Source organism: Dysidea avara, chromosome 5 (genome assembly GCF_963678975.1).
Source record: "Dysidea avara chromosome 5, odDysAvar1.4, whole genome shotgun sequence".
NCBI classification, from domain to species: Eukaryota; Metazoa; Porifera; class Demospongiae; order Dictyoceratida; family Dysideidae; genus Dysidea; species Dysidea avara.
In genome coordinates this window covers 24,813,490-24,837,868 of record NC_089276.1, presented here as the reverse complement: position 1 = coordinate 24,837,868, position 24,379 = coordinate 24,813,490, and the positions used below count along the sequence as shown (strand labels likewise).

Genomic DNA, 24,379 nt, shown 5'->3' with positions numbered 1-24,379 from the left:
TCTGAAGCATAACGGTATGTAATACTAACTCTGGATGAAATGAAGATCAAGGAAGACATTGTATTTGACAAGAACACCGGTGAAATGATTGGATTTACTAACCTCGGTGACATCAATAATGCTATTCAAGATTTACAAAGAGATAATACAGTTGACCATCTACCTATTGCAACACATCTTCTCACCTTGATGGTTCGAGGAGTGTTTATCCACCTTGAGTTTCCTATTGCACATTTTGGTACTGACAATTTAACAGCAGGTACACTGTTTCCTATTGTGTGGGAAGGTGTACACCATTTAGAAGAAATGGGCTTCAGAGAGATAGGAATAACTGCTGATGGAGCAAGCCACAATCGAAAATTTTTCCGCATGTACAGGAAATCAGATTCAGACAGTTCTTATGTTTACAAGACAGAAAATCCATTTTCAGAGGAAGAGCGTTTTATTTATTTTATTTCAGACCCACCACATTTGATCAAGACTGCCCGCAATTGCTTAAGTCATTCACATGGGCATGGAAATACCAAGAAACTTTGGGTAATTTATTACCTATAAACATGCATGCTGTTTGACTGTAGGCAGATTTGGCAAATATTTAAATCTTAGTCTACCACAGGCCTAAGTCTGTAAATTTCCTGCTAAGATTATCACAATGTTGTTGTAAGTTGTCAAATGCCTTCATGCTATAATTATATAGCTATGTGATACATGCATGTATATACATCTATACAATTATAATGTATGCATGTTCAGTAGACCCTCAGTTATCTGACCCTCTTTTATCCGAAATTGAAAGTGACCGTTCTATTAGGGCATTTTGAGTAAGGTGTATGTTCTATTAGAGAATTTAAACAGGGCTCTGCATATAAATGTATCGGCTTCATTTATCCAAGCAATTCATTTATCTGAACAACTTACTCATTACCTGAGACATATTGGGGTTTGGATAACTGAGGATCTACTACTTGAAATAGCATGTTATATAGTTATTGACAACTTCTTTTAGAACAATGGCCATGATTTATCCTGCCACATATCGTCAATCTGTATAATAAGACGTCCACCATGGCTGTTCAATCTAGTGGTGTTACATTTTTGCCAGATCTAAAGAGGGAGCATGTTGAGTTGACATCATTTTCCAGGATGCGAGTTAGGCTGGCTGCACAGGTAAAGTGACACATGTGTATAAAACTGTAAATGCACAATATTTCAACTCTAGGTGTTAAGCAAATCTGTAGCTGATGGACTACCATATTATGGTGACCCAGACACAAAGGCTACAAAGAAGTTTTGCCGTGTTATGGATCGTTTTTTTGACTGCTTAAATGTGCGCAGTCTGGATGCCTGGAAGAAAACAAAAAAAAAATGACTTGAAATCGTACACTGATCCAAATGATAAAAGATTAAAGGTAATGGAAGCATGCTGTATGAAATCAAACTTTAAACTATATATGGATAGTGGTTAGAAGAGGATTTTTTGCAATACTGGAGAGACTGGGAAGACAGCATTACAGATGTTTCCAAACATTGCACTGACTGACAAAGAGCGAATGCAAATTAGCAAGGAATCTCTGGAAGGACTGAGTATTACAGGTAAGTGATGGCAAACATACTGTATATGTTCAATGTGTATTTTGCTTTATAACATGTAGCAAAGTCATTTGTAGATATGACAAGATACCTGCTCAAGAAGTTCAAGGGATGTGAGCTTTTCCTTTTAAGTGAACGAGTATCGCAAGACACAGTAGAAAATTACTTTGCAAAGAAGAGAGCCAGGGGTGGAAGGAATGATAATCCTACAATTAAGCAGTGCTTAGTGAATGATGGAGCGCTCCGGCTTCAAAATTCCCAAGCACCAGATCCTGTGAGAGGTAATTGTTCACAGAAAAGACGTCTGTTCAATGATCCAGTGGATGCAGTAGATGTGGCTTTGAACAATCCACTGCCAAAAAGGCCAAGACATGCTACACACTGCAAATGAGTAATACTTTTGCAGTATATACTATCTAATCCAAAACAGCCAAGCTGTAAAAAAAGTGTGCGGCCCTCAGAAAGGCTATGGTGAAAAAAGATGTGAAATCCAAGGTGGCGGCCAAGAAATGGCTGTGATGGTAGGTTAATGGTAAAAATTTTAATAACGACAATTCAAGTGAATTTTTGTGCCGCTTCACAAAATTTACCTAAATTGTCATTATTAAAATTTTTACCATTAACCCACCATCACAGCCATTTCTTGGCCGCCACCTTGGATTTCACATCTTTTTTCACCATACTGTAGCCTTTTTGAGGGCCGCACACTTTTTTTTACAGCTTGGCTGTTTTGGATTAGATTTCATTTCTTTTTGTATTTGTATACCCCAAAGCCGGCCTATGGCCAGCTTTGGGACTTTTTAAACCTTTGTTTTTTTTCTTTACTACAGTAAGAAGAAAAGATGAAGTAGATGTACTTTAAATATTTTATCAGTAAATGTACAAATTATATATATAATACATATGTGACCGGATTTGCGAAAAGGGGCCTTCCAAATTGCCAACTTTAACAATTGATAACTTCAGATTGGAAAGAGCTATTGCCTTGAAATTTGGGCAGTGGTGCGCACCACTATAGCTGAATACATGGTGAAATTTTCAGGTTAATACAGGTATGTTACTTGAACACTGAGTTATGATCTCCAACGTTTACGGAATTGGATGTGTGTGGAAGACCCCTTTTCGCAAATCCGGTCACAAATATTGATTACAGAAATCTCCATGGTGGTTTCTTTGTAACTGAACACTCTACAAGGTGACTTCTTCTAATTGCTCTCTCTACAGGGTGAATTGTTTGTAGCTGAACGATCTACAAGGTAACTTCTTCTAGCTGATCTCTCTACAGGGTGATGTGTTTGTAGTTGAATTCTGTACAGGTGACTTCTTCTAATTGCTCTCTCTACAGGGTGAATTGTTTGTAGCTGAACGATCTACAAGGTAACTTCTTCTAACTGATCTTTCTACAGGGCAATTTGTTTCTGGCAGAATTTTCTACAGGGTGATTTCTTTGCAGCTAAACTCTCTACATGGTGGTTTCTTTGTAGCTGAACTCTCTACAACGTAATTCCTTCTAGCTGATCTCTCTACAGGGAGATTTGTTTGTAGCTGAACTATCTACAAGGTAACTTCTTATAGCTGATCTCTCTACAGGGTGATTTGTTCGTAGCTGAATTCTGTATAGGTGATTTGTTTGCAGCTGAGCTCTTTACAGAATGGTTTCTTTGTAGCTGAACTCTCTCCAAGGTAACTTCTTCTAGCTGATCTTTCTACAGGGTGATTTGTTTGTAGCTGAACTATCTACAAGGTAATTTCTTCTAGCTGATCTCTCTACAGGGTGATTTGTTTGTAGCTGAATTCTGTACAGGTGATTTTTTTGCAGCTGAGCTCTTTACAGAATGGCTTCTTTGTAGCTGAACTCTCTACAGGGTGATTTGTTTGTAGCTGAAATCCCTACAAGGTAACTTCTATCTACAGGGCGATTTGTTTGTAGCTGAGTTCTCTACAGGGTGGTTTCTTTATAGCTGAACTCTCTACAAGGTGACTTCTTCTAGCTGATCTCTCTACAGGGTGATTTGTTTGTAGCTGAACTCTCTACAGGTGATTTGTTTGTAGCTGAACTCTCTACAAGGTGATACTTTGAGGTTATCTCTCTACAGGATTCCTTGTTTCTAACTGAACTCTCAACAGGGTGATCTGTTCATAGCTGAACTTTCTACTGGGTGATTTGTTTGCAGCTGAACTCTCTAAATGGTGGTTTCTTTGTAGCTGAACTCTCTACAAGGTAATTTCTTCTAGCTGAACTATCTACAGGGTGACTTGTTTCTAGCTGATCTCTCTACAGGGTGATCTGTTCATAGCTGAACTTTCTACAGGGTGATTTGTTTGCAGCTGAACTCTCTACATGGTAGTTTCTTTGTAGCTGAACTCTCTACAATGTGACTTCTTCTAGCTGAACTCTCTACAGGGTGACTTGTTTCTAGCTGAACTCTCTACAGGTGATTTGTTTGCAGCTGAACACTCTACATGGTGGTTTCTTTGTAGCTGAACTCTCTACAAGGTAACTTCTTCTAGCTGATCTTTCTACAGGGTGATTGATTTTTTTGCAGTTGAACTCTTTACATGGTGGTTGCTTTGTAGCTGAACTCTCTAAAAGGTGACTTCTTCTAGATGAACTCTCCACAGGATGATTTGTTTGCAGCTGAACTCTCTATATGATGATTTCTTTGTAGCTGAACTCTCTACAGGGTGATTTGTTTGTAGCTGAAATCCCTACAAAGTAACTTCTTCTAGCTGATCTCTTTACAGGGTGAATTGTTTGTAGCTGAACGATCTACAAGGTAACTTCTTCTAACTGATCTCTCTACAGGGTGATTTGTTTGTAGCTGAACTCTCTACAAGGAAACCTCTTTTAACTGAGCTCTGTACAGGGTGAATTGTTTGTAGCTGAACTATCTACAAGGTAACTTCTTCTAGCTGATCTCTCTACAGGATGATTTATTTGTAGCTGAACTATCTATAAGGTAACTTCTTCTAGCTGATCTCTCTACAGGGTGATTTGTTTGTGGCTGAATTCTGTATACAGTAGGTGATTTGTTTGCAGCTGAGCTCTTTACAGAATGGTTTCTTTGTAGCTGAACTCTCTACAAGGTAAATTCTTCTTGCTGATGTATCTACAGGGTCACTAGTTTGTAGCTGAATTCTCTACATGGTGGTTTCTTTGTAACTGAACTATCTACAAGGTGACATCTTCTAGCTGATCTTTCAACAGGGTGATCTGAACTCTCTACAAGAAAACTTCTTCTAACTGATGTCTGAACAGGGTGAATTGTTTGTAGCTGAACTCTCTACAGGGTGATTTGTTTGTAGCTGATCTCTATACAGGTTACTTATTTCTAACTGATCTCTTGAATTCTGTTCAGGGTGACTGCTCTATTAGGATGACTGCTCTATTAGAGTATCTCGATCTCGCACTTGCTACACCAAGTTGGATTTCGTGTTATAACTCCGTGGCTTTAAGTCTGATTCTTCTACACCATTGAAGAGCCTTTCTAAGATGATTACTCCATCTGTACAGTGAATTTCAAAGCATTACCCCAAGCGGTTTATCTGGTAGGCGTGGCAAGTATTCGTTTTTTATTAGCTAATCTCGGTTGCATAATTGTTACACACTGTTGGTTTTGTTGTTGTATCTTCCTGGTTTTTAGCTCGATTTCTTTCAAACCACAAAAGGTTTGAGGTTCAATAGTTAACCTATTCACCCACGGATTTTCAACTTCTTCCCATATGCGGTTTACCCTGTAGGTGTGACAACATATTGGTGTTATTTTTCGTGCATAATCGCTCATAACTCTTTGCCTGTTTATGGTATTCCAGCCAAAGTTGGTACCGAGATGCGCCTTTATACCCCCCTTCTGTGTGCCAAATTTAAAGGCAATTGGATAACGCGTTCGCGGTTTATAGCAGTTTTTGTAAGTGTGCGATAAGAGGAAGAAAAAAAAACGAAGAAACTAAGCCAATTTTTGAAGTCGCATATCTCAGGAATGCCTGAAGCGATTTCGCTCAAATTTGGAATGTGGAGTACTGAAGTTGGAGGGAATGTACACAGCAAAATTCGTCTTGATTCGTTAAGGCAGCACAGAGCTACGGAGGTGCGAAAATTGCGTTTTCTTTCTTCCTGTCAATATACTCACGGGGTTGCGCACCGGCTTCTTGGACCGCACGACACACTACTGTGTGTCTTGATTCTTGTCATAATGCTGTTGATATGCAAGAGTGATTATGTATAATATGTCAATATCAAAATTACATAGACTTTAAAGTTAGTGTTTTCCTCAAGCTCTTGCTCTTTTTTGTCTCTTTTTGAGCTCTTCTTATACGTTTCCAACCATGAAGCTGCAATAGAAAATCCTCGGATTGTTATCCAAAGAGTAATAATCTCTTTTAACAAAGCATTGGATGTCACATGGTCATCAATGTCTTTTGATATGATACTCCATTTAAGTAGTACTTGCTGGTTCTTCAAACAGAGTTCTATCATATTTGTTTTGATGGTGTCTTCTTGTGAATTGCTGGTGTTATATGTGGTACAAAGCAAGTGGCGAACCATGGACTCAAGAGCCAGATAAAAACAAAATGAATCATCATTTACAGGAAATAAGCCTCCTCGATTAACTTTCTCAATCCACTTAGTTGTGTAGTTATGGATGCTACTCTCATCCCCAGCCACTGCCATGTTACCTAAGCAAGCCAAACATGGTGTAACTCTCTCCTCCGTCTTCTTTTCATACTTCTTCAGCAGCACATGTGGCACATATCCAGATATATATCTGAATGCATTGAATTCATCATCACAGTAAGTCATCTTGGGTGGCTTGTCACTAACAATGGCTGCACTGCTTGGATCTGTTGTAGAAAATTGGGCCTTCATAAAACTTTCAAATATCTTTAGGTTGACTGTTTGAGCTGCTAGTCAGTCATACTGTAATTCAACCCAATGCGTTGGCAAAATGTTTTCCACAATGTAGGGAGGGTGTGGCTTCTCGTGCGATGAAATTCCCGCCATAACTTTTCTTGCTTGGTGGTGACTACTTTGTAATCTTTCAACGTAGTGAAAATGTTTCTAAGTGCAATTACAAGCTCTTCGCTGAAAGTGTCGAATGCTTCTAATGATGCTTCGTCGGTGTCCGCAATTAACCTCAATAACTTTCTTGTAAATTCTCTTCCTTTTTGTAGCCTGTTAAATGAACTGCCTTCTGGTTCGTAACAATACTCGCTTATGAAACTTCGAACAATTCCGCTAGCCATGGTAGCTCAGTACAGTCTCGGCCTTAGAAACAACTTTAGTGACGTAGCCGAAATACGGATGTTGTAGTGCGCGATTTCCGTTTCCAATCCCTATGTGTATAGTATATCTATGCTCTAATAAAGCAATCACCTATACTGTAAGTAGTCAAATTTTGAGCCCTTTTTTTGCTAATGTGCTTATGTATTTTTAGCATAATTAGCACTAGATGAATTTTGAAACAATTTTCATTTTAAAATTACAGTAATTAGAATTAGCTCTCCCCTAAAAGGGAAGTTTCTTTTCACATACACAATTGGCAACACTAAATTTACTCTGATCACCAAGAGCAATTTTATGCACCAGATAGAGATGCGCGAATAAGTTAAAATTGATACACAATCAGGGGCAGATCCAGGAGCTGGCAAGGGGAGGGGTACAAACAGGCTAAGCTATAAGTGGTTGAATCCTCTTATTACTGTAGTTGCTGTATTTTTTTGAAACAGCAAATGATCACCTCTTTGTAGTGTCTCACTGCTGATTTTGCCATTTTGCATTTGCAGATGGTTGTGAAGTGTTAAAAGGCTATTAAGGTTATGGGTTAGGCGCTTAATAATAGGGTATTATTTTGGATAATGGATGGTGCAATATTAGAAACTCGAGCAGGTGTTAGTGAGAAGGTTGTTAACTTCAAAGCGTTGTATAGCCACGTGATAACAGCAGAGGAATCATACAAAGTGAGTATCAATAATTTACTAGGAAGGTAGTCAAGCGTAGAATGAAGTCCAGCATTTAGTGCTACTGCTTAATGTGGTTATTATTCATCAAAAATAGCAGCTGTCGGCCAATTAGTACTAATTTTTTAGGGCAGTATCAGCTGGTGGTTATATTATCTAGGTCCTGTCATGGAGACTTTGTGGGAAACTGACTAGAGGCTGGTTAATTATTGTATCTTTCAAGGATAATGGCGAGTAGTTCTGCTACGGAAATACCGCGAGTCCACTACAGTGCTGTTACAATCAGATAGCAACTCAATTTGTTCGTGAGGACCTAGAAATCACTAAGTAATAGCTTATTAATGCTAAATATCACGATGTGGCTTCCCATGAAACCTGGTTTTTGATGAATAGCAATCAACAGTTTCACTGTTTAGTGCCTGCATTTCTGTACAAGTGCTTCCCTTGTTGAGTGCATCACCGCTTATGGTATTACTTGTACGTTAATATTTCATGTAATTTTAGTGAGTTCTTCCATGCAAAACGGTTAAAACAGAACTACTGTATAAACAAAGCGCCTGCAAAATTAATTATTTATCTGGTAACCCGTAACCTTAATGTCCTGCAACACAATAATTATTTTTAGAGGAGCTTAGTACACATGAAGGTACTAGGTGACAATTTGATAGTTACAGTAGACTGATTCGCTTAGGTTTCAGGTGAATTTGTAATAAAAAATGCTATTAAAGTTGGATTAGGGATCGAAAAGTAGGGGATTGCTATATAAGAAGTTGTGAAGGAAGAGAGGTTGTCTATACATCTGCCTATATACTAGTGGACATTTAATCCCTATACTTCATTCAGTCTATAACCACGACTGAATTAGGGATTAAATGTCCACTGCAGCATATATGCAACCTCTTTTTTTCACTACTGTATTAGACTGAAGTATAGGGATTAAATGTAGGACTGTTTTTGTAACATAATTATGACTGGTGAACCCGTGCATATACTGCATCAAAAGGAAGAAGGGCGCCTGACAAAATATATGTCTGGTCACATGCCCCAACTATCAATTATGAAGCAAAAATGGAGGTAGCCATTACACTTCATGTTCAGCTATGCTTTTTCCATTGCACAGCATGAGAAGTGTCTCAACTATTAATCATATTGCTATGGAAAACACTGGCGATGGCTAACACAGCCACAATTAAGCCGTATCACATTATATAGTGTGAATTGATATCTTGCATTGTCAGCAAAGAGAACATACTGTATTGTACATCTGCGGTTGACAAAATCAAGTCTGGACGTATGTCAAGTTGTACTTGGCTGTCAAGTCAGTCAGTCAGTTTGCGAAAAATTCTGTTAAATAGAAAACTTTTTAAATGCTATAGAAAGAGTTTGGTATTAGTCTGGAGACATTTTTGAGCTTGGCCGTGCCTAACCAATGCTGCTAAGTTGTCATGAAGGGAAATTAAGACTGGTTTTAGGGTGATATTTTGAACTGGAAAGCTCCTGCATGATCCCTAATATATAGTACTATCGTACTGTATAATGCATCGAAAATGACAACAGTAACAGTGCTGATGATTGTTAGGCTCGTATCTTTGAATCAACTATAATACATATACGTAGATACATGGCTGTGATATTTTTTTTTATGTGGCTATAATAGCCCTACATCTCAATGTTAATAATTGACTTTGTTTCATGTAATAACTATCTGCCAAATTAAGTTTCTCAGTACTTTAGAGGCTATCAGTGGATTCTATATGGGTGTGAAAACATAGAAATAGTGTTTGTTGCAAATAAGAGGCTGACATATGGAGAAATTTGCACCATATGGACTACTATTTTCAAACTGCTAATTGACTAACATGTAGGTATCTGTATAATATAAGCATTGATTTCTATGCTCTCAGCTTTCTAAGAATAATTATGTAGGCCCATAAATTTTGAGTAAAGTTATCTTTGACATAGTAAACTGTGTCAATGCATGCCACCAACTGATGCAAAAGTGCTCTTGGATCATCTAGTCGGGGTGAAATCATAGTTGCCAATTGCTAATTTTTAAATATTAGCTAATCTCCTGAAATTTATGCTTAACTTAAGCACACTAGCTAAGAGTTTCACAAAAGTGATCGCTACATTAGCAATATGGACTCAAAGTTAAACATTGATTTTCAGATTCCTCATGCTCTAAGCTTTCCAAAAATGTATAGGCTTGCTAATCCACATAAAATTTGAACAAAAGTACAGCCTGTACATAGTGAACCTGACTATATGAAGGACTTCTTTGCATAGGGTATTGAGAGGCATGGGCTTTCGACACAGTACTACAAACAACAAAAAGTAATTGAGATATGCTTACAATAGTTTAAGTAAGACTTTGATGTCAGGGCACAATGAGGCAGCCACAAATCATACAATATCACACATATCTAAAAAGGATGTGACGAAATTGCACTGAAGGAAGAACAGTGGTATACTTAGATGAAACATGGTGCAACACACACGATGCAATGAGGAAGCTTTGGTTGAGCAAGAAGTGACTTGGGGGCTAGCTGGGTTAGTCTATTTCATTTCATTACAAATGATAAGTTTATTTACAGCAATACATACTGTAATGTCTTATAATATTACATGCTGCAGGCAGTAAAGATGGCCAGATACTTGGTAAGCGTTATCTTAGTTTCAATGTAATGGATTTTAACTATGTAACTAAAGGTTGTGACTGGGTCTTCAAGTCTTGATGAGATGAAATGATGAGATGAATGCTAAAAGCTTTGATGAGATGAATGCTAAAAGCTTTCATCTTGATGAGATGAATGCTAAAAGCTTTGAAGAAAAGCCACTCCCTGCCAACAGTCAAACACACTGATTATTATGAATAATGTAAATTACATCAAGATGACAGTTGACGTACTTGTTACACTATTGCAACTTAAAGTCATCATTTGGAGAAGCGACCAATACAAAAGTGGCATAACTCAAAGAATGTTTAGATACAAAAGGTGGGTCATTTGTAACACATTGTTTACTTGCTTATCTTAATTATACAATATACAGGTATACCTTACCTCAATTTAACCTCTGAAATATGCCGCAGATAAACTAGCCAAAACAAAAGGTATGCTCATTTTAACTTGTGGCATTTAACAAACGATACCAACAGGTCATGAAGTGGTTATTACCAGTAGTCCATTGCGAATTAAATCCAATAGAATTGCTATGGAGCTAAGTAAAGCACCATGTGATGACAGAGAATAAATCGTAAATTTAACAAGTTTAGTACTGACTGGTGTATGAAGGTAGTAACATCTCAGCATCACACATAAAACACATTGTGGGAGTTGAAGAGTGGACTACACAAAGAGCTAATCAAACAACTTGTCACAAACATTGACAGTGATAGTGACACCAACGGTGATAGTGACACCAACAGTGATAGTGACACCAGCAGTGATAGTGACACCAGCAGTGATAGTGACACCAGCAGTGACAGTAAATGAAGTGAAGAGGAGGAAATTGGTGACTGCAGTGAAGATGACAGCTCCATGGAAGTACTGTAACTTTGTAGGCTGAAATGCATGTGCTTGTTGTGCATGCTTTCTTTGTTTGCTGCCATATAGTCATTTTAGCCTTTGAATGGTTATTATGTAAATGCAGACATTTAATCCAGAAATCAAAAAAAGTCTGCATTTGCCTTACACTACACTCCACTGCTAATAAACTTCCAACTACTATCTCTCCCTTTCTACTGTATTTTACAGTGGCTCCTAAACCTGAAGCTCAGTTGGATATCAGAGACCTGAATCCGGCAGTTCAACAATTTTTCTCCGGAAATTAGCCATCTTCTGTTCAACATACTCAGTAATGACCCTGTTCCCAGTATCAGAGCTACTTTGCTCCATCCCTATCTACAAGTAGGATGCTCCAAATTGGCTTCATAATCAGTATCAGAGTTACTTTGCTCCATCCCTATCTATGATGCTCCAAATTGGCTTCATAAACAAACAAAAAAGGTATATGTAAATTACAATTGGTTGCCAGAGACCAAACAATTCTCTTCAATGTCCCACTTTCTACTGGCTTCAAACCCACATAGCTCACCAAAGATCTGCCTTCCCATAACCCTGGTAATTCTCCAGAGAATCAAAGCCTACTGGACCCCTACTTGCTCTGAGCCAGACACTATCATGCTGTGGCAGCAGCAGCAGTGACATTGGCTTCTTCAGGGCTGGCAAAATCTGCGTTCCTACTGTAAACTCATATGACAAGAAAAAAAACTTATACGATGACAAGAAACATCTTATGTGGGGAGACATCTCACTTAATGACCGGGCTGATCCCAACTGCATGAAAGTGCATCCAAAACAGACCACTGGGTCAAGAGGTAGATGTCTTCATCAGCATAACAGGTTGTTCATTATGCCCCATCCAGGCAACCCTAGCTTATTATTCACTCTTGATACTATAATACTATTTGTAGTGTAAAGGTATGGTTGCAAGATGTCATCACAGCAAAAAGTGCTTTATTGACCACAAAGAATGCTTTATTGTACCAGAGTGCTTTATTCATTCAATTCAATAAAGCACACTTTGTGGGCAATAAAGTACGGTTGCCCATGTGCTCTAGTGCAGGCTAACAGCCCACAGTGCTCACGCCAGTACGAATAATCGCCCAAGTCAGTGAAGGCTGATAGCCCTCGCCACACTGATTGGTCAATTGTAGTGTCCGGAACTTGATATATGATTTATTATATTAATCAAATCAATGTAATCACGTGACTTTTTAGGTTAGCTTTTGGGTTGATTGCTGTAGGTTGTGTGTTTGTAAGCTGTGTTGTTTTCTATTGATTGATCATTGATTGCTAATAAAATCTATTACCTATTTACCGACATAACAATTGGCGACGAGGATAGTGATTTGAATGCACGATGGCTACTTACATTGGCTCACCAGAACCATTTGATCTTTGAACCCACAAATGGTCCAGCTATCAAACACAGTTTGAACATTTCCTCAAGGTAAACAATATTAAAAGTGACAGCAAACAAACTTCCTGTTTAATACTGTAGCTCTGATTGGAATAAAAACTTATGAAGTTTTGGAAGGCCTTACATTTCCAGACAAGCCAGCAGACACGAAGACATCTGCATTGTTCAAAAAACTCTCGTTCCACTTCGAGCCCAAGCAGCTAAAGATAGCAGGACATTATCTCTTCCGGAAACACAAACAGGGCCCAACACAGAGCTTAGCAGACTACATCAGTGAAGTTCGCAAGCTAGCCTAAACTTGCCAGTTCCCACAAAAATATTTGCAAGATGCTCTTATTACTGCTTTTGTTCTGAGACTAAGAGACAAAAATGTATCATGCAAATTATTAGCAGAGAGGGAGCTTACGCTGGACAAGACCATCACGATTGCTCAAAGCTTGCAAGTGGCTGACAAGGAAGCACATGAAATGGCATCACTAAACGGCACTTCCGCAGCCCCTGGAGGTACTATAGATGCCGTTCATCAAGCATCTGGACGTTATTAAGCCACAGCACTCATCGTAAACATTCATCTTCCCCACCAGACCCCTGCCCTGCGTGTGGTTCAAAAGAACATTGGTGAGTTAACTGTCCCCATAAGAATCCAGAATGCAACGTCTGTCATCGAACAGGTCATCTGGCAAGAGTATGTAGAGACAAGCACAAAAGTGACATGATGCACAAACTGACACCACACAAGAAAGCTCAGCACTTAGTTGGAGTTGCAGAAAGCACACCAATTCTGGCTACAACCTCCAGCCAAGATGAAGGACCTATTGTTCATGCTAAACTAAATGGTTATTCTGTACATGTAAGTCTGCAACGAGCCACAGTATCACTTCTGAGTGAAGCTACCTGGGAAAGTATTGACTGCCCTAAATTACAACCAGCAGATGTTAAGCTTCAGAACTGTTCACAAGAAGAAATTCCCATTTTGGGAAAGTGCAAAGTCCAGATGCAGTGCCAGGGAAAGTCTGCTAATCTATTTGTGGTTGTTTCCAAAGGCAACAGACAAAACTTATTAGGATTGATTCCTTGAAACTACACCTTAACAAGATTTATCATGTGAATACTGTTGCCTGATGCTCAACCGAAATTCTCTATCAAACCCAGGCCTAATCAAACCAGCAGTTGAGCAAGACCTGAACAGACAAATTCAAAATGGTGTTTTACAGAGGGTTGATCACTCCCAATGGGCAACTCCAATTGTGGTGGTACCTAAGCCATCCAAGGCAGTAAGGATTTGTGGTGATTTCAGCATTACAGCTAACCCTCAACTTAATATCAACCAGTACCCATTGCCGAGACCAGAAGAATTATTTGCTGCCTTAAATGGAGGTCAACAATTCACAAAGCTCGACTTCTCAGAAGCCTATCTCCAACTAGAACTAGATGAAGTGACTCAACAGTTCGTGGTTATAAATACACGAAAGGGTCTATTCAAATATACCCGCCTTCCTTTTGGCATTACAGCAGCCCTGCAGTATTTCAGCAAACTATGGATACTGTGCTGCAAGGCTTACCTGATGTGGTGTGTTACTTTGACGACATCATTGTCACGGGCAAAGACAAAGCAGAGCACTTGCTAAATCTTGAAAGAGTACTGAGTAGAATTCAAGAATACGGTTTTCATGTAAGCAAAGAGAAATGCTACTTTCTGCAGGATTCTGTTGAATATTTGGGCCACATTGTTGACAAAAATGGATCCTAAGAAGGTTACCTGTAAAGCCATTATTGAGATGCCCCAGCCAAAGAATTTGACCGAGCTAAGAGCGTTCCTTGGCATGGTGAACCACTACGGTAAAAGTTTTTACCAAAATTCTCAGATATGTGCTCCTCCCTTAATTGTTTGCTTCAGAAGTCAGTGAAGTGGAAGTGGACCCAGGAATGTAAGAAAGCTGTTCAACAAATTAAGGAAACACTAACCTCATCTGAAGCATTGGCTCATTACAATCCAGCCCTTCCTCTTTTTTTGGCTGCAGATGCGTCCTCAGTAGGCATTGGTGCCATGCTTTTTCATCGTTTTGAAGATGGTACTGAGAAAGCTATTGCACATGCTTCGAAAACGCTCACACCTACAGAAAGAAATTATTCTCAAATTGAGCAAGAAGCCCTTGCTTCGATCTACGGAGTACGAAAATTTCACCAGTATTTATGGGGCAGAGACTTTGCTTTACAAACTGATCACAAGCCCCTAACAACGATTTTCGGCAAAAAGAAGGGCATACCTCCAACTACAGCAGGACGTCTTCAAAGGTGGGCATCGTTACTATTGGGTTATTCATTTTCTTTGAATACAAAAGCACCAAAGTATTTGGAGATGCTGATGGACTTTCACACTTGCCAACTGAACCAGATCTCTTTTGATAGACAGAATCATGGAAACATAAAAATCATTGAGTTGGTACTGTACATGAAGAGAAACTTGACGACTTACCTATCAAAGCTAGTGATATCGCTGTAGAAACCAGTAAGGGTCCAGTCCTTAAGGAAGTAAAACATTTCGTTCTGAAGAGATGGCCAAAACAAGCCCCCAAACAGGCAATTGTTCCTTATTTTCGCCACAGAAATGACTGGACTATTCAAAATGGTTGTATTACTGTACATGTATCTGTGGTATCTGAGTTGTCGTTCCTCGCATTTTTCAGTCAAACTTCTAAATCCACTCCATGAGACACATCCTGGAAAAGTCTGCACTAAAGCACTGGCTCGTTCTCACATGTGGTAGTCAAAATTAGATGAACAAATTGAAGAGCTTAGTGACAGTTGTAAACCATGTGCTGAGATGGCCAAAGATCAAGCAAAAACATCACACCACAAATGAGAATTTCCTGAGAGATCATGGCAACACCTTCACATTGATTTTGCTGGTTAAATACATGTGGTTCATAATGGTAGATGCCCATTCAAAACGGCCAATTGCAATTCCTACAAAAGATACCAGTGCTGAGAACACTGTCGAAATGATGTTGGACACCTTCACTACTCACGGACTATGTGAACAGATTGTGTCAGATAACGGAAGTCAATTTACATCCGAAGTCTTTCAGCAAACTAAGAGGAATGCAGCATACTCTTACAGCTCCGTACCATCCCCAGTCAAATGGAGAAGCAGAGAGATTGTACAAACATTTAAATCATCTCTAAAAAAGTGTATGTTGAGTGGAGAGAAGCTGATACCAGCCTTAAGAAACTTTCTGGTCAAATACAGAATAACTCCTCACAGTACAACTGGCATTGCTCCATGTGAACTTTTGTTCAAACATCACCTGAGAACAAGGCTTGACTTACTTCAACCAACCTCAATAGATGTTCAGAATCACATGGATGTAAAGAAGCCTGTCACCTTTACAGAAGGGGAGAAAGTGTGGGCAAGAAACTACCAACATGGTCATAAGTGGGTACCAGGAGAAATACATGTATTGGTAGGATTGGCACAACCATGTATCGAGTCAAAGTTAACCAAAAGTATGGAGACGTCATGCTCATCAGCTAAGTACAAACAAGACTGAGTTTAATGACAAAACAAAAGAAGACCAATCCACAAAACTGTCAACTAGTAATAAGGATGCCGTCCGATACCCACTATGAAACAGGCAGCCCACAGACACGCCTAACGCTCCAACTTAAGCAAGGAGGAGTATAGTGCCCGGAACTTGATACAGTAGTCCCTCGATTATCTGGCCATTGATTAACTGAACTTTTGGTTATCCGAACTGTAGCGATGACTGCTCTATTTTATATAAGTTGTGTGTTCTAATAGAGCAATTATCAAGGCTCTGTATGTAAATGAATGGGTTTTGATTATCCAAACTTTCCGATTATCAGAACACACCCAGGACCCAACGAGTTTGGATAATCGAGGGACCACTGTATATGATTTATTATATTAATCATTATAATCACGTGACTTTTAGGTTAGCTTTTGAGTTGATTGCTGTAGCTTGTGTGTTTGTAAGTTGTGTTGTTTTCTATTGATTGAACATTGATTGCTAATAAAATTTATTATCTATTTATTGACATAACATCAATCACCCCAACCAACATGAGTGCTACCACTGGATTGCTTTTATAGACATACCTAAATGCTTCGATGATGGGTGGGAGAAGGTAACACTGCTGATACGTTTGTTAATGTAAATGGACAAGTACTGGAGATATCACGGAAATGCTGTACTTCACCATGTGTCACAATAGAATCAATTGTGGGTTTTAACTAAAACCTGCCAAAGTATGTGATGAACGTCTACCATGCCAAACTATGGTGAACTACGCACGAGTTACTTGTTAAACTAGTTTGTGTGCATTCAGGCTGCTTATAATTCATGCAACACATGCTAATTGCGAGTCCTATTGGTATGGTCAAGCTACACGACTAGAAAGTTCCATAAATCATTTAAAGCATTGCCTTGCTCATGATATATATGTACGCCGAGTGCTTTGTTAGCCTAGAGGCCAAACGCTGAGTACAGTGAAACCTGTCTATTCCGGTCATCATGGGACACAAAATTTTCTGACTTCATTAAGGAGGTGGCTGCATTAAGCAGGTCACTTTGTACACTGTTGGCACATATGGGGATTTTTATAATGGCTAGTTTAGACAGGTGACCTCTTTATGTAGTGACCTGATTAGACAGGTTTCACTGTACAGTACATATAGCACAAGCAAGGCAAAGCTTTAACATATACATAGTGTTAGGGATTGGGCTAGGAGGGAGGCCAGACATGATGGTATTGACATGATGTCCACTCAAATTTCACTTAAGTATTTGTATTTTAATGAAGTGTCTTTATTGTTGGTGTGTATATTTGTGTTGTTGTGTATTATTGTATGCTGTTTACAGGGCTCCACTGAAAATCAGCTTAAGCTGAGTGGACTTCCTGTTTAAATATTACAATTGCAATACTATGAACTACAATACCTGTTGCCTTATCATAAAGTTCATGCTTTGCACATTCTGCATTCTTTGATTTGTGGATTCTGCGCCTCCAGTCCTAAGCAGAACATTATTGATTGTTACAACACACACACTTACACACTATACATATAGTACATGAAATTATGAACAAAGTATGCACAACTCTGTACGTACTATTTCTTCATTAGATGCCTTGTGTACAGATAAATCTTGAACTGTAGACTGAAAAATAATACAACACAAGGTACACAAATCAACTATAATAAAATCTGCATGTACACGTATACAATACAAAATACACTAGATATATAATGCTGAAGGCACATGCCACTGGTATGTTTTTATTGTGGTATAAAATGGTGGCCACGTGCTGCTTTGTTCCAGCCTTACAACTATGGTCAAGCAGGCTGGTAGGTGAAAATTCGAGTTTTGGTGATTTTTATTAAAATTGTATATCCAGCTGCCTGTGTTTTCTTGCTACAATTGATACTAGATGGACTAATATATTATTCCGTAAAGGTGATTTTCGTCGCTCCAGGATGATTTTTAAAGACGGCATTTTAGGCAACACGCGTCTCTTTTGGGGGGATCTCTATCTTATGGATTTTCGCATTAGAAAATTGATCATAGCAAAATACCATTTCAGTAGCATGCATTTAAGGGCCACTATTTCATAATTAATTTTGGTAATTTTCTGTTTTTCATCAGAAGCGGAGCACGGGCAGTGTGAGTCATTACCATTATCCATTACTACATTACATTCCACAATAGTTAGGCTTTATCCAATTTTCATAAGATACTGGATGCACGGTCAGCTCCACTAACAAGCCCAGTGGCACCTACTGTACATCTGTTTTCGTTCTTCCTTATAAAATCTGTAAACACTAGCTAATGATGGATGTCCCACTGCAAAAATCTAATAAGCATTTGTTGGCACAATACAGTGTACAAGGTACCCCCCTTGTAGCTTTTGCATGAGTGCACGTTGTATAACTGTTATGTACCACTCACCTAATACATGTAGGTGGGGAGAGACTCACAAGACAGCTGTAACTCTTATAAAGGCCAGGTTTCTAACATCGATTGTGGGTGACCAAGCCTGATGTTGCGGTGATAGTACCGCAGCCACCTGACATATTGAAAGCTAGTACGCTATGGGCTATATCACTAACCTGCATTCGCTGTTTGACTCTCATCATGTAGCGCTCAGCATGCGTGATCACTCAATCGTCGTAATGATTCTCTCGATCGAAATAAGCAGCTAATACACAGTTTAAGTAAACAAAACCTAACTACTAAACAACACTAGTCTAATTTTAACTATTCACGCTGGCTAAATTCAAATCTGGTGGCATGACAAAAACTGATTACTAGAATTGAACATAATGGTGAGTATTATTTAGAATATAATAGTTGACTCATTGTCCAAGTGGACTATATGGTTTAATCTGAGCTCAGATCGCACCAGACTAGTACGGTGTATAAGTACATTTTTATATATGTAGACTGGAGTTGTGGCCACCACGTTGGCTGTTTTGATCGCCATTGACTGCTTGGTAAACACTATACATATTGGTGACGTTATGGCCCACAATCGACTTTTACATGCTAAAAAAGAATTCCGAGTGATCTGCGAGGTGTCTTTCCACCTATTACTGTAGGTGAGTTGTCATAGTGGTCTCAGCTGCCGGCACTTGTGCAATGCTGCACAAAACTGCGGCCAGTGCAATATCTCTATATTGCACTGCGGTCAGTACATTATAACTTATAATGCACTCACTGCGGTCAGAGTGGTACATATATAATACCAATTAGTGTTGTGCGATATGGCAAACTTTGTATATTGCCTATCACGATTATTGCTCTCTTCTTTTATCATGATACGATAAATTATTACGATATACAAATTGCATGAAGTCATGGTAATAAATTGCTAGTATTTGTACTAGTAATAGCATGGGTAGCAGTGAAATTTGGGATAAATACCACGAGTGTTGTATTGGAAATGGGGATAAATCTCACGAGGCAAAGCCGAGTGAAATTACCATTTCCAATACAACAAGAGTAGTATTTATCCCAAATTTCACTGCTATACCCATGCTATTCCCAGTTAATACCATACTCGCTGCATATATGCATGCTGTGCATTAGCATCGCTACGCAATTTGTCACTATGTACTAAACACGCGTAAACACTAATTGGCGCTACATTGTTAATATAAATTCTAGCCAATGAAATTGCAATTACAAATTTTTCACTGCTACCAGTGAAATACGGGATAAATTTCACTGCTACTATTGAGACTTTTGTATGGGCAGTGAAACAGGTATGGTATTAGAGTATAAACCATGTAAAATATGCACTTTCCACTGAAAGTACAATAAGTCTGTTATAAAGAAATTAATACTGTCTTGAACATCATTTTCTGATGAAATTCCCACGCCATCATATAATTATTACAATATTAATTTTTTTTATCACAATTACAAAATAAAAATTTATATATTACGATAATCGGTATATTGCACATCACTAATAGTATTCTTGAAAACTGACTAGCATGTGTTCTATGGGAATTACATGCAGAATGCAGGTGTTGATGAAAAACAGAAAATCACCAAATAGTAGCCTAAAAATAACATCCATTAGTTACAGTATACCAAGAGTCCATAATATATATACTAAGGAGAGTGGCCTACTCTCATATACCCGTAGAAGGGCGTATCGTGAAGTTATGACGTAACAACAAGATGTTGTGGTTTGTGACATACGAGCAGCCGTAAAAGTGCAAGCATAGATAATACACGAACATGGATTGGAAACGCCCGTGAAATTATTTACCCATCCTAGTTACGGTGCGCCAATACATTGGAAATTTGTTGAAATGTACTGGGTGGCTGTTTGGCTTTCTCTCGCTTGTTTGAAGGCTAGTTTCAAGGTGTGGACATTCCTTTTACATTGTTTATTGTGTAGCATTTTGTACTGAACAAGAACACAGCTTGTCTGTGGACATTGGAGGGAATATCATTGGCGACAGGTGGATACTGGCAGGTACGCGTTGGCAAATATTTCAGTAGCATCGTTACCAGCTATCTTAACATAGCCTCTATGCCACAACCAAATAATTGTTTGATAGACTGAAATGAATTTTTAGCCAAACACTTGTTCGACTTGGGTAAAACAATTGCCCAAAGTAGTGCCTGTTTTCTGTTGTTTTATCCAAACAGTCTGAGTATACAGTGGAACATTGGATATCTGGTTAGGCCAATGAAATTTGATTTGCAGTTTCGCGTCATCGCCCGCATGCTTTTGATACACTCGCATGGAATTTCATTATTGGTATTTCACATCGAAATACTCTAATAGAGCAGTCACTTTTATTCTAATAGAACAATCAGCTAAACTCTAATGGAAAAATCACTCGTTTAGGAGTTACAGAATTAGCTGAATATTCTGGTAACGTACTTTAGCTAATGCAAGAGTAATCAATGTAGATCTCACTGTTTTTTTGGCAGAAATCTTCATGTTTGGATGTGTGTTGTGCATAATGAATAATGAATAATAACCACCCGCCCGCATCAAATTTTCAAAAATCTGAGCGAGAAACTGGTAATAAAGTTTCATTGGCCTTAGCTAAAGCCACTCTACCTGCTACAAGTGAAGCTAAGAACAGCAAGCAAACGATGCTGCACTTTTTATTTCTTCAGGAAATTTGCCCAACCGTTATGAAACACTATACTTCACCTTTTAACTTGCATCTCGTTACGCTGTTGTTTGCTACTCGCCAGTGTCCATAACCAGTCCAGCCTCCAATTAGTGTAGGTGCTCTGTAACCAATAAACACGTATTTGTAGCTTACAAGAAATGCAAAATGTTCCACCTGTAACGACTGTAAACTTTTCGCGCACCGTAACGAGGATGGTCTATGACGTCACTACGTAAATAATACGGGCGTTTCCAATCCATGTTCGTGTATTGTCTATGGTGCAAGCATCGTTAGCACCATTTCACACTCGCGACGCTCAGAATAGCTGTATTTGCGAATGGCCTAGCAATAAACACCTACTAAGCGGTCTTAAGCCATGAAGGAACGATAGTATGTCTGGCGGGTGAGTATCTGCACTTCACAACTTCATTATGTATGTAGCTGATTCGATAATCACTATTTCGAAAAACTTTACGTATTAACTTATGTATTTCGATATACAGAAATTACTTACATCCCACTTAGGTTTTCTCTCGGATTTTCTTGCTCGCGCTTTTATTGGCATTCCAGTGTCAGGTATTCGTCTCGGTCTTCGGCTATTGTCCGTCTTCTTTGTACAAAGCATTGCAAAGAACGCAAGCACAAATCCAGAGACCAACTGAAACAGCGTTTTAAATTATATTCTAATTAAGTCCCGAATCCACTGTAATTCACGAATTTACTAGAAATATTAACCCGCATACGTTGAACTTTTTTAACGTATGCGGGTTAGTATGCGGCTTCTAGTAAATTTGTGTTTAGTAAATTCCTGGAAGCACCTGTTGAAGCATAGATTAGGTGGAAGCATAGTTATATCTATGGTGGAAGCCACTCTGAAACTCAGGTTAATTCTCATAATATGGATAGGGTTTCCAAGGAAAGTGTTTCCTGTTGTTTCTGGTGATTTTCACACAGACCTCGACACAGACTGACCTTTAAGATAAAGCAAACAAGTACTACTTTATTATTGGATTGCTTGTAGCATTGGGCATCAGCATAAGTTTAACACACAAAAACATACAAAAGTGGTCACGTGACCAAAATATCATATTGGGCAGCTTATATTAGAAAATTACTGTATCAGTTATAGGGTTACCAAAGTCTAGTAAATTCTAATAGGGATATGTTGAGTTACAGTTTTTTTTAATACTTTCAGATGTTGTACAACTTAGATTATTGCTGTATACAATTAAACACAAAGAACAAAGTAATCTACAAATTATTTCACAGTTGTTCACCCTTTAGAAAGCTTCAAACTGGTCATTCACTGTATGGTCTAATAGGGATACGCAGAGTTAGTTTTTTTTTAATACTTCCAGGTAGTGAACAACTTAGATTGTTGCTGTATACGATTAAACAATAAAAAAAACAAAAAAGTAATCCACAAATTATTACAGAATAGTTCACCCTTTAGAAAGCTTGAAACTGGTCATTCACTGTATGCTCTAATAGAGATGATATGTAGAGTTAAACTTTTAAAATACTTCCAGATGGTGTACAACTTAAATTGTTGCTGTATATACATTAAAACACAAAGAACAAAGTAATCTACAAATGATTTCAGCGTTGTTCACCCAAACTGGTCATTCACTGTATGCTCTAATAGAGATGATATGTAGGGTTAAACTTTTTTAATTAATTCCAGATAGTGTACAACTTAGATTGTTGCTACATACAATTAAACACAAAGAACAAAATAATCCACAATTGATTTTAGTGTTGTTCACCCTTTAGAATGCTTAAAACTGGTGATTCACCGTATGCTCTAATAGAGATGATACGTAGGGTTAAACTTTTTACAATACTTCCAGATAGTGTACAACTTATATTGTTGCTACATACAATTAAAAAAACAAAGAACAAAGTAATCCACAATTGCTTTTAGTGTTGTTCATCCTTTAGAATACTTCAAACTGGTCATTAACTGTATACTCTAATAGAGATGATATGTATTGTTAAAGATTTTAGTATACTTCCTGAAGGTGAACAACTTAGATTGTTACTGTCTACAGTTGAACACAAACAACAAAGTAATCTACAAATGATTTCAGAGTTGTTCACCCTTTAGAATGCTTCAAACTGATCATTCACTGTATGCTCTAATAGAGATTATATATAGGGTTAAACTTTTAAAATACTTCCAGATGGTGTACAACTTCAATTGTTGCTGTATACAATTAAACACAAAGAACAAAGCTATCTACAAATGATTTCAGAGTTGTTCACCCTTTACAATGCTTAAAACTGGTCATTCACTGTATACTCTAATAGAGATGATATGCAGGGTTGAACTTTTAAAATACTTACAGATGGTGTACAACTTCCATGTAGACAGTTCAGTTGCAAACAAATCATCCTGCAGAGAGTTTGGCTAGACGAAGTCACCTTGTAGAGAGTTCAGCTACAAAGAAACCATCATGTAGACAGTTCAGTTGCAAACAAATCACCCTGCAGAGAGTTCAGCTACAAAAAAATCACCCTGTAGAGAGTTCAGCTAGACGAAGTCACCTTATAGAGAGTTCAGCTACAAAGAAACCATCATGTAGAGAGTTCGGCTACAAAGACACCACCATGTAGAGACTTTAGCTGCAAACAAATCACCTGTAGAGAGTTCAGCTAGAAACAAAATACCCTGTAGAGAGACCAGCTAGAAGAGGTTACCTTGTAGAGAGTTCAGCTACAAAGAAACCATCCTGTATATAGTTCAGCTACATTTCAAGTCACCCAGTAGAGAGATCAGCTGCAAAAAAATATCCTGTGGGGCATAATGGGCATGTAATAAATATATGTATATAATTTATATAATTACTAATAATATCAAAAATAATTGAAGTACTAAAATTCTCCTAAGTTCTTTTCTTCTTCCTGTAGTAAAGAAAAAAACACATGGGTTTAAAAAGCACCAAAGCCAGCCATAGGCCGGCTTTGCAGTATACTGTGATGGTAGGTTAAAGGTTACATTTTAATAACAACAATTCAAGTGAATTTTGTGCCGCCACCTTGGATTTCACATCTTTTTTCACCATGGCCTTTTTGGGGGCCGCACCTTTTTTTACAGCTTGGCTGTTTTTTGATTAGATATAATTAAACACAAAGAACAAAGTATTCCACGATTGATTTTAGTGTTGTTAACCCTTTAGAATG

At 38.3% G+C, this 24,379-nt stretch overlaps 1 protein-coding gene across 5 annotated transcripts in view; it reads right to left on the bottom strand.

Moving 5' to 3' along the window:
• The window catches only part of LOC136257021 (spindle and centriole-associated protein 1-like), an 88,292-nt gene extending 66,387 nt beyond the window's left edge, over positions 1–21,905 (bottom strand). For all 5 annotated transcript variants that reach the window (XM_066050117.1, XM_066050119.1, XM_066050118.1 and 2 more), the window contains exons 1-3: positions 21,711–21,905; positions 17,664–17,711; positions 17,493–17,565 (exon numbers count right to left, since the gene is read on the bottom strand). In XM_066050117.1, the coding sequence (XP_065906189.1) occupies positions 17,493–17,565; positions 17,664–17,711; positions 21,711–21,821 (232 nt within the window). In that variant the 5' untranslated portion in view covers positions 21,822–21,905. The remainder of the gene's footprint in view (positions 1–17,492; positions 17,566–17,663; positions 17,712–21,710) is intronic.
• Positions 21,906–24,379: the final 2,474 nt, after the last annotated feature.